Below are 18,657 nucleotides of genomic sequence, written 5' to 3'. Positions count from 1 at the left end.
ATCGGGATATAAACGCAGTCACCCAGTCCCATATTTCGACGCAGTTGCATGCATCATGATCACGGTCAATATAAGTCTAAGTAATGAAAATAACCGTGAATTATTCAAAACTTATCATACCCTTTTGCCTACACCTACAGTACCTATAGTCGACACTTACCACTTTAGCCCCAGTAGGTGTCACTCGGCGGCATAGCGCACCTAGACAGTTCTGGGTACATATCCCTTGCCTATGGTACCTATAGTGGACATGGACCCTAACCACTTCAGCTCCCAGCACCTGACACTCGACGGCGGCATGCAGACTTAACAATATACTGCATGACGACATTAAGCAAGCTTCTAGCGATGCAATATTTGTCCGCCAACTAAAATCCATCCTACTCGAAATGGCTTGCTATACTTTGGATGAGTTCCTTGATACCTACGGGTCATTGACTGGATCGTGTACCTAGTACCTACTAATGTAATATGTGTATTTAATGATTTGTATTAAGTATTAGTATTACTTAGAATATCTAATGTGAAATGTGTTTTTTTTTTTAATAATCATTGTATGTAATTGACGTGTAAATGTGAATATTTTACCAATAAACATCTATATCTATATCAATCCAGCTTCAATAATCAGCACATTTCTTTATTCATTGTCTATGGTACCTAAGTATAGTGAACACTTACCACTTTAGCCCCCAGCAGCTGACACTCGACGGCAGCGCGAAGCCCGCAAGGCCCAGCGCCGATGATCAGCACCTTGTTCTGTGCACATATGCGACCCTTGCCGTACACCTTGTGGTACCTATAGTGGACACTTACCACTTTAGCCCCCAGCAGCTGACACTCGATGGCGGCACGCAGCCCACACGGCCCAGCGCCGATGATCAGAACCTTGTTCTGTGCACATATGCGGCCCTTGCCGTACACCTTGTGGTACCTATAGTAGACACTTACCACTTTAGCCCCCAGCAGCTGACACTCGACGGCGGCACGCAGCCCACACGGCCCAGCGCCGATGATCAGCACCTTGTTCTGTGCACATATGCGACCCTTGCCGTACACCTTGTGGTACCTATAGTGAACACTTACCACTTTAGCCCCCAGCAGCTGACACTCGACGACGGCACGCAGCCCACACGGCCCAGCGCCGATGATCAGAACCTTGTTCTGTGCACATATGCGGCCCTTGCCGTACACCTTGTGGTACCTATAGTAGACACTTACCACTTTAGCCCCCAGCAGCTGACACTCGACGGCGGCACGCAGCCCACACGGCCCAGCGCCGATGATCAGCACCTTGTTCTGTGCACATATGCGACCCTTGCCGTACACCTTGTGGTACCTATAGTGGACACTTACCACTTTAGCCCCCAGCAGCTGACACTCGACGGCGGCACGCAGCCCACACGGCCCAGCGCCGATGATCAGAACCTTGTTCTGTGCACATATCCGGCCCTTGCCGTACACCTTGTGGTTGGCCCTCGCGTCGAACTTCTTGAATAAGGCTTGAGCTTTCCATGAGCTGCTGAGTTTTGTCTGAAAGGAGATGGTTTCATTTCATTAAAAGAGTCAGGGAAAATAAAGAATCAATCAAGAATTAACACGTCTCGTGATAAATGCGAGCACGATTAAGATATCCCGCTGAATCAATTGTCTTTTATTTAAGTCGTCTGGAAGCGATTTCTCTTTATTGATAAGGTCGCCTGTTTTTACCATTGTAATTGATTAATATGTAGGTTCCCATGTCTAATTCTAAGGTTGTGGAATATTTAAAGTTAACTTGTATTATATAATATTATATTATGAGCGTTTCATGCTTCATGTGTATTATACGAGCTTCAAAATGGCTTAATATTTAACTATCGTGCAGCTGTGGAAAATGTACAGATAAGTACGCTCATGTCTCGAAAAAAAAACACAACAAAGTAAGATGAGATACGACAAACACTGGAAAAATACTAACAGTTATAAAGAAATCATCATATTGTTATTCTTGCCCCGAGCGAACCTTGTATAAAACTTCTTCAAAATAAATATTCATTGTCAGTTTCTAAACTCGTTTTACAGTATACAAGCCAAAAAGCTGTTTAAGTTTTTATATAAGGTCCTAATTTATTAGATGCAGATATTTTTAAAGCTAGTACTCGGTCTCTGGAGTATATTAAACCGTGAAACATTATAGCTTTTACGATGTTTTTTTGGAGAAAACGGAAAAACAAATTTGCTACGTAAAAACACCCTGTTTATGTGATTATTATTATGAAAACTCATTGAACAGATTCTAGTACCTCTTTTACGTATTATTACTGGTATTAAAAACCGATTCTGTAGATGCCATGGTGGAGACTTTCAATTTGTTACTGCTGACCTTATTTGACATACATGCTCCTAATAAATCAATTACAATCAGGCGTAACACCAATCTACCGTGGATCACTGATACTATCAAAATTATGATAGAAAAGCGTAATGAGGCTCATATTGCATATCGTAAGTCTAAATCGGAAATCCACAAACATAGCTATTGTGAATTAAAAAAACTAGTTGCTCAAAGTATATATTTTGAAAAACAAGCCTATTATAATCACCATATTAATTCAAATTGTCATAATTCAAAATCACTTTGGAAGAATCTTAAAAAAAATGTTTTAACAGACTCTAATAAACGAGATTGTCTTCCTTGCCATTTCAACGATCCAAATTTGATCAACGATAGTTTTTTGAATGTTCCTGGTGATGATAAGGTTGATATAAACACACAAATGTTCTTTGAAACTCGACGATTAGGTAGTACCTCGTTTAGCTTGAAGCCAGTCGATGAGAGTGATGTAGGTAAATATATACTCTCCATTACTACCAATTCAGTTGGTGTAGATGCAATTAGTAGGGACATGGTTCTGCTCACCCTTCCACGGACGCTGCGAGTGATAACATCAATCATTAATCGATCTTTACTGCATGGCCAGGTGCCAGCAATGTGGAAATCAGCTATGGTTACACCTTTACCTAAAGTGGACAATGCACGTGAGCTCAAGGACCTCAGGCCCATAAGTATTTTGCCTTTTCTCTCGAAGATTCTGGAAAAAGCTGTTTATGACCAATTATATAAATATGTAGAGGGTAGCAATATTTTGCCACAATTACAGTCAGGTTTTCGTAGGGGTATGGGAACTGTGACTGCCCTGATAGATGTTGTTGATAACATTATTTCGGAACAAGACTCTGGCAAAGGCACCTGTTTGGTGCTGTTGGACTTTTCTCGTGCGTTCGATTGCATAAATGTTAGCTTATTACTCTCAAAATTAAAATACTATGGCGTAGATTTAAAGTCTCTCTCGTGGTTCAGTAGTTACCTGGAAGGCCGCGCTCAGTCAGTCAAGATATGCAAAGAAGACGGCACTTTGTTAATATCTGATTCTAGACCGGTAAATCGTGGTGTCCCTCAAGGATCGATACTTGGTCCTTTACTTTTCATTTTATATAGTGCTGATATAACTAATGTTATTAAGCATTGCAAATATCATTTATATGCGGATGACGTCCAATTATATTATTCAGCTCGTTGTAATGAATTTAGTAATGCTATTTTTAAAATTAACGAAGACCTCGTAAACATCTCCAATTGGGCTGAAAGAAACTGTCTGCTGTTGAACCCTCTTAAGACCAAGTACATGATTATGGGCACCAAAACACAAATTTTCCGTATTTTAAACTGTGATCTTCATTTAAAAATCAATGGTTCCTCACTCGAACGCGTAGAAGAGGCGAGAAACTTAGGTGTAGTGGTTGATAGCCAGTTGAGGTTCGAGAAACACGTAGGTGAATTGGTCAGGTCATGTTTCTTTCGCTTAAAAATCCTGTACCAGATTCGCAATCTCTTAAATGAGAACGTTCGCATGATTTTGTGTGAATCGCTGGTTCTATCCAAATTAAATTACGGTGATATCGTCTATGGACCACGCTTGCAACAAAAGACTCGCCGCTTGATACAGAGAGTACAAAATGCTTGTTATAGATTTATTTATTCAATACCTCCAAGAAGCCATATATCTCCGTATCTGAACAAATCGTCCATTCTCAATATGTCTTCTCGGAGACATCTCCATCTTGCATGTCTACTTTTTGGCGTTTTAAATAATAAATCACCGGAATATCTCTTTTCCAAAGTATCCACATCAACTTTTCATAACCGCCATGGTACTAGGTCAACTCGACGTTGCCTTTTGGAAATGTATCCACACAAAACAGTCGCATTTACTGGTTGTTTCCGATATCTCGCGACCAAATGCTGGAATGATATCCCTCCACCTGTAAGACAACTAAAAAGTAAGAAATCTTTCAAATTGCACTTTAAAAAGATATTACTGGAGAAACAAAAAACAGGGATACCATACGGATTTTTGGTCGCGGATTTTAGGATATAATTATTTTTACGGTACATTCTTAACGGCACGTTTGCGCACTTTATAACACTTTATAACACAAGTATTACTTACACATTTTCTATATTCTTGTTGATCATTAATTGTATATGTATGTATTATTTCCACTTTAATTTGTATTTCATTTCACAGCAATGTATATAATTATATTTATAATCATAAATTGTTTTCTCACCTTACTTTAAAATTACCTTAACCTATTTCTTCATTTATACACATTTCTTTATTTATTTAACTGTAACGTGATCTGGGTGCCGGCAGAATATCAGTGCCTCACTCGAAAGGGTGAAGCGTATAGCTGAGTCGGAACCCTTTTGTTTTTGCTGCAATGCACACAGTGTTGGTAAGCATTTTTTTTAATGTTGTGTACGTAATTTTAAGTCAATTGTATGTTTTTTTTCTTCTTCTCTTTTTGTTGTTCTGTGTTGCATTTGTAATTGTGTGTTATTGCAGCATTCAAATAAAGCTTTTATCTATCTATCTATCTATCTACGTACCACTTAACTGTAACTGGCCACTTCAATGACATGTGCAGTTTTTCCGCCGAACCTTTACGACATTTACAACAAACAATTGTTGACATGACAGACAGTGTTATTGTGACATGTGATAATGCACATGATGATTTTTTAGACGAAATTATAATTAATTTTTTTGTTAGGAAAATGAAATCAAAAAAGTTACATGAAAAGATTTCTCAATTTATATTTAAAGTTAATTATTTTAATGTAAAGTATCATGTGTTAAAATATCTGCAACTAATAAATTAGGACCTTATATTAATATTATGTTAGATTTTTCTTACTCGTACTTTATGGCACCACGTTATAACATATCAATAATAGAACCCTTACATTACATCTTAAACATAGGAAAAATAAGACATGTACAGTCGACTACAAAGAGATGTATCCACTTTTTCACCTTATTACAATGCAATAAGGTGAAATAATGGATACATCTCTTTGTAGTCGACTGTACAGATGTAGTGCGAAAAGGGGGAAATGTTCGTATTTGTCATACTAAGTTCAGTTCAATCAATGTCAGTACATCTTGTACACACACTCTCATCTTGTACTGACACTAACTGAAATAGCATGACACGTTCGTACGTTTCCGTAACAATTCGAAGGCAAATCTTTTCGCACTACATCTGTAACTTTTAAGAGGGCTTTCGTGTTAAAAATAGTGAAATCGCAACCGAGCGCTCGATCATACCGTGTGTGGTATCAAATTAAAGGGCTTTGCGAGTAGTTTATAAATATATATCACATTATAGGACTTTTTCTACTTAGTCTAACAAAATATGAGAAAATGTCCAAAAGTGGTAATAATTGTAACGGTGAAGGCTCGTTTTCAAAAAATTGGCAAAAATCAATAATAGCAATTTATAATCACTAAGGCATAACAGCAATTTAAGTAAACGTTGCAGATTAATTTAGTACAAAACTTACTTCGATGTGATGTAGATTTTCAAAGAAATTGTCACTTAATTTTAGGTAATTTCTGAAAAAATTGAATTCGCCTTAGGCTAGTTTACTCTTTTTCAAAAACTTAAAATAAAAATCTAGTCTGAAATGATTGTGGTACAGGATATACGAATTATAAATTTACCCGTTTTAATATTCAAAATTGTCCAAATTTTACAAATAAGATCGACTGATTCAGCTCTATACGTGCGTTTTTCTAAACGTGCATTAGAGAAAAATTCATAATTAATTTAGTGAGTTAGTTTTCAAAAATCCAGTCTTATAAAAATCAAGATAATAAGATGCTCTAACTGGAACTTGAATTAAATAAATCTATTGGATAACGGAAAGTGTAGTATTTCACCGACTAAAACTATCAATTTTACATTCTTTTGACGTTTTTTTTGAAAGCAGCCTTAACGCATAAGCAGTAGACACAAGTTTTCACAAAAATAAATACTTCAATGTCCCACGATTGGTATCGTAAACACACAGTACTAATTACTAAAAAGGAAATTCATAATCATAATTGACAAAATAAGTTATTGATAAATCCTCGCTTGGCATGCAAAGTGGCCTGCCCACGTGCGCGAAACCTACGCAACGCTATATTGGATAAGACAATCATTTATTAGACTTATGTGGAACGCTAACGCTATAGATTCGTTGATTATTTTTATTATATGAGACACATGTACGACCAACCAATTTGAATCTTAGGCCAGGCTCTAGAACCACAGTATAATAAAGAGTACTATCGTACAGTATGGCCACTCCCGCTCCCCGCTGAATGTGCCGCCCACCCCGATCGAATCCTGATTAAAGAATTCATTTGTCCCTTTATCACTAACATTGATTCAGAGGATAATTTATTTATTAATTTCAAATACGTTACATAGCATGACAGTAAAAACTAAAGCATTGTGTAAATAAAAATACATAAAAGCATAAAAATACAAAAGTAAGAAAAAATAGACACATCATAAGCAGACGAAAAAAAAACAAATGATCAGAGGATGATGATCAGAGGTAGATCAGTTATTGTCGTTATTAATGCTTTTCCCATGTGTAAGTATTTTTAAACCAATACATTGTTGTCTACCCACATAGTCAGCCTCGCTGAACTTACTGTGGGTCAAGGTGGAAAGTTTTTTTTTATACCACGTCGGTGGCAAACAGGTATATACGGCCCGCTTGATGGAAAGCGGTCACCGTAACCTATGGACGACTGCAACTCAAGGGGTGTCACATGCGCGTTGCCGACCCGTTAGAAACTTGTACACTCCTTTTTTGAAGAACCCCAAACTGTAGTTCATCGGGAATACCTCGACAGGGAGCTCATTCCACAGCCGGAACGTTCGTTGATTGTTCTCTAACATACATATATAATCTCACGCCTGTATTCCCAAATGGAGTAAACAGAGCACGGGAAACTGTTCAAATTACAGTACCACTCTTAGTAATTACGAGGGGTGATCCAAAAGTAATGATAACTGAATACTTTTTGCATCGGATTAAAATAAATAGGTATGCCGTTACTGTCCACAAAGACTCCTTAGTAAATAAAAAAAAATAAAAATAAAAAATATGTATCTGTCAGAGAGTTGCATTTGTTTTTTCACGAGCAGTCGGAACAATATCGCAAAAATGGAGAAAACTGAGGTGAGAGCGGTTATTAAATACTTCTGTTTGAAAAAAATGTGTACTAAAGATATATACGCTGAATTAGTGGGAACACTGGGGGAGTCCGCTCCGCCGTATTCTACAGTGGCACGCTGGTCAAAGGAGTTTAACTTGGGAAGAACATCCACTCAAGATGAACACCGCGAAGGCCGTCCATCTGTCGCCCTTACTGGAGAAAACGTAAAAAAAATTAATGATCTCGTTTTAACAGATAGAAGGATGACTATCAGGCATCTAGTTGAGCTCACAGGCATCTCGTATGGCAGCATTCAAAGAATCTTAACTGATGAATTACATATGAAAAAAGTCTCCGCTCGTTGGGTGCCTAGAATGTTAACGGCTGAACAAAAGAAAATACGTTGTGAGATTTCGAAGTCTAATCTTGAAAAATTTCAAACTGATCCCGAAACATTTTTGCGTCGGTTTGTAACCATGGACGAGTCTTGGATCCATCATTTCGATCCTGAGACCAAACAGCAATCCATGACCTGGAAGCGAGCGTCGTCCCCTACACCGAAGAAATTCAAGGTAGCAAGCTCCGCTGGTAAGGTCATGGCTTCAGTGTTTTGGGATGCTGAGGGAGTCATAATGATCGAATACCTGGAAAAGGGAACCACTATTACGGGCTCCTACTACGCTGACCAAATACGCAGATTGAGAGAGGCAATCAAAGAAAAGCGGCGGGGTAAACTTCGAGCTGGCATCCTGTTTCACCAGGACAACGCACCGCCCCACAAGGCCGGTGTTGCGATGGCTGCCATCCGTGATTCAGGGTTCGAATTGCTGGAACACCCCCATATTCGCCAGACCTAGCCCCCAGCGACTTTTATCTCTTTCCACGGCTGAAGGAAGATCTTAGAGGCAACAAATTTTTGAATGATGGCGAGGTAATGGCCGCTGTGGAGGCATTTTTGGAGGGTCAAGAAAAAGATTTTTTTTTTAAAGGAATTCGTAGTCTGGAGAAACGATGGTCCAAGTGTGTAGACTTGGAAGGAGATTACGTAGAAAAATAAATTATTTTATTAAACATTTTATGTGTCTTTCATACTTTTGGATCACCCCTCGTAAGGTGTTTGAAATTAAAATTTTGAGAAGCGCCGACATGGTGGCCTGATTTTCATTAATTAGTCCCGACTAATTCAGCTTTCAAACAAAAAATAAAAACCGGCCAAGTGCGAGTCGGACTCGCGCACCGAGGGTTCCGTACAAACCTGCAAGGTTTACAATTATTAAAAAAAAATATATTATGTGATGTAACTAAAAATTTATGGTTTTCGTAATTTTTCCTTTATCTATGCTATAAGACGTTGCTTCGTACCAAATTTCAAGATTCTGAGTTCACGGGAAGCACCCTGTAGGTTTTGATTCCCTTGCAAGTGTCGAAAATTTGCGGCATAAACGGCTGTATCTTTTGATTGCGTTGGCTTAGAAGTTTGATTTTTTCACAGCTTCAAGGGACAGTAGACCTGAGTAATTGATATAAATTTCAGCTGCATACCTCCACGCGTTCCTGAGAAAAAGGGTCTTGACAGACGGACGGACGGACAGACGGACAACAAAGTGATCCTATAAGGGTTCCGTTTTTTCCTTTTGAGGTACGGAACCCTAAAAATGAAATTTTAATCTGTTCATCCGTTCGAAAGCACATCCAGACAGACAGTTAATACACAAAAAGAAAAACATCGTGAGGAAACCTGCAATACCTGCATGCATCTGCGAAGAAATTCAAAGGTGTACATGTGAAGTCCCCAATCCGCCTTGGGCTAGCGTGGGGACTATAGCCCGCGCCCTCTCACGAGAGGAACCCTCTGCCCAGCAATGGGACATATACACCGTGTTTTTTTGTTTTCCGTTAAATTCGACACGTCCTTAGGTTTGTTATCAGGAATCACCCTGTATATCACTTTTAGTTAAATTCGCCAAAAAAAATTTTTCTTCGTTTTCATACATAATAAATGAATTAATTAGTGTGAGAGACGCTTAAGAATAATATTCAAGTTAGTGTCAAGTGATTGACGGCATATGTCAAAATAAATAACGTTAGGAAGTGGTAAAGGCTGTCAGACACGTGTTCAGTAATTATTTTTATTTTTTTAATAACTCAATAACCGTAAGAGTTAAGACGCTAATTTCTTAGAGAGATTAATTGTATTTGATCTAAAGATTCAATAAAAACAGGATGTATAAGCCCAATTCTTTTAATTATAATAATACTAGCGTTAGCCCGCGGCTTCGCTCGCATTAAATTCTAAATTTGCGAAATGCTCCATACCAACTTCCATCCCTCATTTTAGGGAAGTGGGTGGTTAGAAAGAGACAAAAAGCAGCCTACGTCACTCTCCATCCCTTCAACTATCTCCACTTAAAAAATCACGACAATTTGTCGATCCGTTTTGCCGTGAAGGATGGACAAACAAACAGACACACACACTTTCCCATTTATAATATTAGTATGGATAAATATATCTAACTTTTTATGAATAATATAAAATTTCGCATTTGCCAGACAAAGGGTTAATTATTAAGTAATATATCAAGTCGCATAGCATAATTAGTCATACACTGTGAAATATGATTTTATAATTAAATGAAAGTAACTTAGCAGCGCAAGCAATGTACATGATTAGATCATAATTGTTATAAAACTCAATTACTTAACACAACCTTTGAATATGTATATAAACATATTATTATATGTACCGTGTTTTTTTGTTTTCCGTTAAATTCCACACATCGTTAGGTTCATTATCACTATTATCAGGAACCACCCTGTATATCACTTTTAGTTAAATTCGCAAAAAAATAATTATAATTTTCATACATAATTAAAATTAATTTATTAGTGTGAGAGACCCTTAAGAATAACATTCAAGTTAGTGTTAAGTGATTGACGGCACATGCCAAACGCCGCAGAGATGCAGTCTGGCTCTGTCACGCCAATACGCAAGAGCGATAGTGATAGATAGCTACGAAAGAGATATTATCGTGAGCGAGTGCATTCGGCTACGCACACAGATTAGACATTTATAGACTTTATAGTAGTAGCGTGCGTCGAGACAGTCGTAAAATCGTAAAAAGCAATAGTCGGACAGGTGAGCGTGTCTCGAACGCACTTTCGCTATGTCGGTACACGGATTAACACTTACATACTTGTGTCGTAAATAAAATCTAAGAAAAAACGTAGCTCGGAAACGACAAGAAACATTTATGCTCGTTCAGATGGCGTTACACCTTTGAATCGTCATCATATCAACCACAGATGTCATATAAACCATAGATCAAGCAAACGTATCTACTTAGCGTGTCAAATGAACTCAGTGAAATCCACTGAGTTGTCCGTCTTTAATCGCAGCTTGCAGCTTTCGGGCGTCAATTTTTGTAAGTTTAAGTCAACAAAAACATTAAAAATGCCTCGTTACATGATATTTAATTGCAACAACAAAACTTATCAACACTCAAGGGCCTGAGACATATTTAAAATCACAGGCAAGTAACAACTTCAGTACAAAATCTGACACGCTCGGCCGCCATACAAATAAATGAACTCGTTTCTTCTATCTAAATTTAATTCTGTGATATCAACGCTTTATTGCCCACTGCTGAATACTACAGTATGGCCACTCCCGCTCCCCGCTGAAAGTGCCGCCCACCCGCTCTTGGTTACCTCACAGTTACCGACTCGACTGTCAACAACGCGTCGCGAACAGTCGACCTGGCTTATTTCACTCATACAAGCATGATACGCGTTCACCTACACGAGCTTAGACTGTGTGCGTAGGAACGCGCCTCTTACATATATTTGATCGCCATTGTCCGAGGTGTGCTACTAAGTAGTAGTACGACACTTCTCCCGGTCCTGAGCTAATCTCATCCATTGTGACCCGTTTTTTTTTGGATGTGGTCCACCACACGAGCCAACGGATGCTATGCGTCTTTTATTGATCGTCAAGTAGATGGTGACACTGTTTTTAACAATTTGAAGACATGTCACGTAAAGGATATTTGTCTAATTGACAGAAGTGATGTACTATTTTAGCACTGTGTCGAGAGATGGCGGTAAATGAACTATGACTACAAAATGCCATTTTGACGATAATCTTCATAAAGGCCCGGTGTAAGAACATGCGCACTTCATTACATTGCGATATTTTATTAGTGTGCTAAATTGTATGTAACCTCAACTGCCAGATGGTAAGCAGTGGCCGTAGTTCATTGACGTCTGGGTATTTTCAGGATTTGGATCCCCCTAATTAGCGTAAGTTGTTAACAAAAATGAACTCGCTGTCAGTTTTCTGACGAAAATTACGCATAAAATCTGTCTAAAAATTTACTTTTTTTACATTCTTAATGAAGATTATCGCTTAAAGTTTATGCAATTCACACAAAAACAATATTTGTATTGAAATTTCATGCTTAATTATCGTCACAAAACTGGCAGTGAGTAAATTTTTGCTAATTGGGGGGTCCCAAATTCTGAAAATGCTCGTCTACAACACCCGAGGTGTTTGCCGACTCTAATACAATGTGTGTTCAGATATTTTTAAACACCTCTGGCGCTCGGATATGTCTGACGGCGACTGTCTCGCACAGATATAATAAAGCATATGTAAATCGAGTACAAAAACCACTGTTTTATCCAATCCGTCGCAATATTAACTCTATCGGTCGGCAATAAGGTCCACTGCCCACGCATAGCACTATTCTAAACGCATACTTGAATAATTTAATGCCAGAACTTTTCTTTCGCTTAAGCGGCGATTACACTTTCCAATGTTGGCGATAAGTACATGTGTACAATTCAATGCTTAGATAAAATTGACATTTCGTATATTTAGTCTGTCTAACAATTTGTATGGGGATGTAATGATAAATAAATATTTGTAGGACATTCTTACACAGATTGACTGAGTCCCACGGTAAGCTCAAGAAGATTTGTGTTGCGGGTACTCAGACAACAATATATATAATATACAAATACATCCATGACTCAGGAAGAAATATTTGTGCTCATCACACAAATAAATGCCACTACCGGGATTTGAACCGGGGACCGCGGCTTAGCAGGCAGGGTCAATCAATACCCGCTAGGCCAGACCGGTCGTCAATGAAATTCTGAATAGTTTCTTTTGCCAGGCAGCGACACTGAGGCGCCAAGTCTTTCTGACAGTAACCTTCAAAATCCATCTTATCAAATCGACATTTATTTGGTTGGTCCCATACGAGATGTTGCTTAGTACAGTACTGAACAGTCACAAGTAGTTGTTTAGGCATTTTTTTCGGTCTGACAACCGAAAGAAAGTGAGCAACGCAAATGCCAGCCTAAATGTTGTACAAACTTGTAGTATAGCTGGTACAGCTGAAGGCGGCTTAGCCGAAATGACAATGGTTGACGCTAGACGCTGCCGTTCGTAACGCAGTCTGGCACTGTCGCACCAATACAAAAGGGCGATAGAGATAGCTGCGATAACGATTTTTTTTATGAAATAGGCAGCAAACAAGCAGTCATCGCCGCCCATGGACATAAGCAACATCAGGGGAGCCACTTATGCGTGGCCGACACAGATGTCATATATACCATAGATCAAGCAAACGTATCTACTTAGCGTGTCAAATGAACTCAGTGAAATCCACTGAGTTGTCCGTCTTTACTCGCAGCTTGCAGCTTTCGGGCGTCAATTTTTGTAAGTTGAAGTCAACCAAAACATAAAAAATGCCTCGTTACGTGATATTCAATTGCAACAACACAAAAATTATGAACAATCAAGAGCCTGAGACATATTTAAAATTACAGGCAAGAATCAACTTCAGTACAAAATTTGACACGCTCGGCCCCTATACAAATATATGAATTTGTTTCTTCTATCTAAATTAAGTTCTGTGGTGGCCGACCTTTGAGAACCCTAAATACATGCTTCTTGAAGAACTCCATATCATAGCGCAAGGCAAACACCTCAGAAGGTAACTTGCACGTCCTGGGCAAAAACGAGCGAGAGGCCCGTTTGTTCTTGGTTTGCTACGTGTCGAGAAAGTGATATTATCGTGAGCGTTTGTGTATCTGGCTACATACCTAGGGACCGGTATATTAGAATCGATGAGTGTACATCAAGCTTTAGATCTGTTTTAGCGCTGCCCACCTTTCAGCCTTGACGTCATTGTAACTGGCCGTTCTTTTATCGATTTTATGAATTGGTGGTAGGGTTGGAAATGGCGGAGCGGAGTACGATCTATTTATTTTACAATTGAGTTGCTAGAACAGACACGTTCTATGTTCTTATTGAGAGACATACAACGCCTAAAAGTATGAAGACAAAGACTGTTTTGTTTTGGTATGACTTTTTCTATGTATTGCTTTTGCCCGCAAAAAGGATCCTGTGTCACTCTCCATCTCTTCAACTACCTCCACTTAAAAAATCACAATTCGTCGCTTCCTTTTTTCGTGAAAGACGGACAAACAAATGAGGAGTGTCTTTTCAAAAGGGCTTATTTCCACTTCGAACTTTTTTTGGGAAATCGAGAAAAACATAATTCCACGGTATTGATTTTGAAATTAATATTTAATTTGCAAAATTGTAATATTGTAAGTTGACGTTAATGCTATGATTACATCAAACGTAACATGTGTACCTAAATAAATATTTAATTACCATATATTTTTGAGAATTAAGCACTTTTGATGCGAACTTTTGGGAATTAAGCCCTTTTGTTGTGGCCTTGCAGCGTAAATGTTATTATTTTAGAATAGTTTTATTTTATTTTTTGATTTTGTATTAAGTTAGTTGATATCAATGTTGTTATACTACATACATTGGTTTATCCACATAAATAATCATTACACATTTTTCAAAATGTGTTCTAAACTTTGATGTTACTCTTCTTTTTTAAAGATCAAGGCGAGACTTTTTGAGCTTTAATCTCAAAACAACACGTAATTTTCTATACTAAAAAAAACTGCATTCATAGTTAAAAATAAAGAAAAAATGGAAATAAGCCCTTTTGAAAAGACACTCCTCAAATAGAGACACACACTTTCCCATTTACAATATTAGTACGGATTGAGTTTTTTTCATTTTTTTACGACATTTAACTTACGGCTGTATTCCTTAAAGGAGAATGCATAGCACATGAAACTACTCAAATTTCAGTGCCTTTGGCTAGTCTGTGGTCAAGAGTAAGCCCATTCATAATAAAAAAAATCTTGGCAATGAAGAGGTTGGAAGAAAACGAAATTGTGCTATTTAGCATTAAGTCCCCAATTTGCACATTTTTGTTTTATTCGTGCAATAAAGTTTACAGGTTTGTCAGGTTGCTATCTCATCTCCCACCATATCCCAAAGTAGATTTTTCCCACCCACAGGAGTTATGGGGTGGTCAAATTTTATCCTGCCACAAGTCAGCAGACGGAAATCGATTGAAATTTATATCAACTTCTTCTAGCCCCAGAAATACCCAATGACAACAATGACTCACTGTACGCGAAGGAAAAACACAATTTGTATAATTCTAGTGAATGTTGCCAAAAATGCACACAATGTCCTGGAATAAAGTAGACTGAGAGACATATTTCGTTTTTTGTAAACAACTAAACATCCTACGACACCGGTCTGGCATACTTGATGGTCATCAAAACCCAGTAAGGTCTAATTTAAGTATGTACATACCTACTTAAACTCAAGTTGTATTCCCAAAAGGGGTAAGCATTAAACTGCTACCCCGCTTGACCTTAGTAGTACATATAATTAAAAACATGAATAGTATAACATATAACAACGTACGATGACCGACATAGGAGTGTTCCAATCAATTCTCGCGGAACCCCTGTCAAAGACTGCTGAATTTGTATATAGTATCTTTTATAGATAAATGTGCAAATTCGGTTGTTTTTTTTTCTACTTTTGTTTTGACTTATTTTTTATAATGAGTTTGTATATTTATTGTTGATAATATGAAGTGGCCTAACGGAGCCGGCATAGTCCCATGGACCAAGACTCCAAAAAAAAAAAACAGATTAAAAAAAAAATATATATATATATATCTAAATATATAAAAGAAGAAGCTGACTGACTGACTGACTGACTGACTGACATATCAACGCACAGCCAAAACCGCTGGTCCTAGAGATTTCAAATTTGGCACGTAGGTTCCTTATATAGTGTAGAGGAGCACTAAGAAAGGATTTTCCAAAATTCACCTCCTAAGGGGGTCAAATGGGGGTTCAAAGTTTGTATGGGGAAACAAGATTAGTTTGACTATTTTATTCGAAACTTCACAGGAAGATTCCTTAAGACATATGACTGAATACGTGTTTCAGGTTTTTTGAAAATTTAACCCTAAAAGGGTGAAAGGGGGTGATAAAGTCAAAAAATCAATATGGGTATCGTTTTTATGGTTTATCGGGTCGCTGATCACGATAAATACAACGTTTTTAAAATCTAACGAGGCGGAAGTGAAATACCTTCTCCCCTGTTGTGGTGCAATGGGATTTAAATATCAAAAAAATATATAAAAGAAGATATTGACTGACTGACTGACATATCAACACACAGCCGAAACCGCTGGTCCTAGAGATTTCAAATTTGGCACGTAGGTTCCTTATATAGTGTAGAGGAGCACTAAGACAGAATTTTCCAAAATTCACTTCCTAAGGGGTCAAATGGGGGTTCAAAGTTTGTATGGGGAAACTAGATTAGTTTGACTATTTTATTCGAAACTTCACAGGAAGATTCCTTAAGACATTTGACTGAATACGTGTTTCAGGTTTTTTGAAAATTTAACCCCTAAAAGGGTGAAAGGGGGTGATAAAGTCAAAAAATCAATATGGGTATCGTTTTTATGGTTTATCGGGTCGCTGATCACGATAAATACAACGTTTTTAAAATCTAACGAGGCGGAAGTGAAATACCTTCTCCCCTGTTGTGGTGCAATGGGATTTAAATATCAAAAAAATATATAAAAGAAGATATTGACTGACTGACTGACATATCAACACACAGCCGAAACCGCTGGTCCTAGAGATTTCAAATTTGGCACGTAGGTTCCTTATATAGTGTAGAGGAGCACTAAGATAGAATTTTCCAAAATTCACTTCCTAAGGGGTCAAATGGAGGTTCAAAGTTTGTATGGGGAAACTAGATTAGTTTGACTATTTTATTCGAAACTTCACAGGAAGATTCCTTATGACATATGACTGAATACGTGTTGCAGGTTTTTTGAAAATTTAACCCCTAAAGGGTGAAAAGGGGTGATAAAGTCAAAAAATCAATATGGGTATCGTTTTTATGGTTTATCGGGTCGCTGATCACGATAAACACAACGTTTTTAAAATCTAACGAGGCGGAAGTGAAATACCTTCTCCCCTGTTGTGGTGCAATGGGGTTTAAATATATAAAAGAAGATATTGACTGACTGATTGACATATCAACACACAGCCGAAACCGCTGGTCCTAGAGATTTCAAATTTGGCACATAGGTTCCTTATATGGCGTAGAGGAACACTAAGAAAGGATTTTTCAAAATTCTCCTCTTAAAAGGGTGGAATGGGTGTTCAAAGTTTGTATGGGGAAACAATTGACTATTTTATTCGAAACTTCACAGGAGGATTCCTAAAGACATATGACTAAATACATGTTTCAGGTTTTTTGAAAATTTGACCCCTAAAGGGGTGCAAAGGGGGTAAAGTCAAAAACACAATATGGGTATCGTTTTTATGGTTTATCGGGTAAATACAACGATTTTAAAATCTAATGAGGTGGAAAAGAAATTTTCTCCCCTGTTGTTGTGCAATGGGGTTAAAACATCCAAAATAGCCATAAGTATAGCTTTAGTTTTTATATTTACTTCTGGTTCAAGAGATTTCAAATTGACACGGAGGTTCCTTAGCGGAGCACTAAGAAAGGATTTTTCAAAGTTCACCTCCTAGCATGATAATTTGACAGGGGCAAGGACAGGGACAGGGACAGGGACAGGGACAGGGACAGGGACAGGGCCAGGGACAGGGACAGGGACAGGGACAGGGACAGGGACAGGGACAGGGACAGGGACAGGGACAGGGACAGGGACAGGGACAGGGACAGGGACAGGGAACAGGGCCAGGGACAGGGACAGGGACAGGGCCAGGGACAGGGACAGGGACAGGGTCAGGGACAGGAACGGGATAGGGTTAGGGTTAGGGTTAGGGTTAGGGTTAGGGTTAGGGTTAGGGATAGGGATATGGATAGGGATAGGGATAGGGATAGGGATAGGGATAGCGATAGGGATAGGGATAGCGATAGCGATAGCGATAGGGATAGCGACAGCGACAGCGACAGCGACAGCGACAGCGACAGCGACAGCGACAGCGATAGCGATAGGGATAGGGATAGGGATAGGGATAGGGATAGAAATAGGGATAAAAATAGGGGACGGGGATGGGGATAGGGGAGGGACGGGGACAGAGACAGGGACAGGGACGGGACGGGGACGGGGACGGAGATAAAGATAGAGATAGGGACGGGGATAAGAATAGGGATTGGGGTCGGAATAATCGGTCGGCAATCGATATCTAGGCAGTGTAAAATGCAGGTGGCTCAGTGGAAAGGTATTAGTAAGTAGGCATCGGCGAGTATCCTGCATCCGTAATAACTATTACATTCAATGTGCTGTAAGAAGATCGTTGTTTGCTTGCCTTTTATATGTTTACGTTTGCAATAAGTATAAGCAAAATGGAAAAAATTGTAAGCGATAATGCAAGGAAGTACTTTTTACCCTACCGACCATAGCGTCGAGATGCTGGCTATGTGGGTTGTATGAAGTTTCCCCAGTATAAATATTTATATAGGTAAAATACATACATATTCGTACCTACTACCTACGCTGTGGTCGCTGTGTAACAATTCTGCAATCATTGCAAGAATTTCTTTTAAAACAATAGTAATATGTGTAAGGTACAGTCAGTCAAAAAAGTTATTTTTTTGTAAACGTTTCAATAACAATACTTTTATTACGCGGGCGAAGCCGCGGGTAAAAGCTAGTATATATAAATAACAACGTATCGCAGTGGCAAAGGTGCTCACAGATATCTGAACATTAAG

At 38.5% G+C, this 18,657-nt stretch overlaps 1 protein-coding gene across 3 annotated transcripts in view; it reads right to left on the bottom strand.

The window, feature by feature from the left end:
* The window catches only part of LOC125240661 (F-actin-monooxygenase Mical), an 85,011-nt gene that overhangs the window by 37,692 nt on the left and 28,662 nt on the right, over positions 1-18,657 (bottom strand). For all 3 annotated transcript variants that reach the window (XM_048148664.1, XM_048148663.1, XM_048148665.1), the window contains exon 3: positions 1,357-1,533. In XM_048148664.1, coding sequence (XP_048004621.1) covers positions 1,357-1,533 — 177 coding nt within the window. The remainder of the gene's footprint in view (positions 1-1,356; positions 1,534-18,657) is intronic.

This window comes from Leguminivora glycinivorella, chromosome Z (assembly GCF_023078275.1).
Source record: "Leguminivora glycinivorella isolate SPB_JAAS2020 chromosome Z, LegGlyc_1.1, whole genome shotgun sequence".
NCBI lineage: Eukaryota > Metazoa > Arthropoda > Insecta > Lepidoptera > Tortricidae > Leguminivora > Leguminivora glycinivorella.
This window is presented reverse-complemented; position numbering and strand designations above follow the sequence as displayed.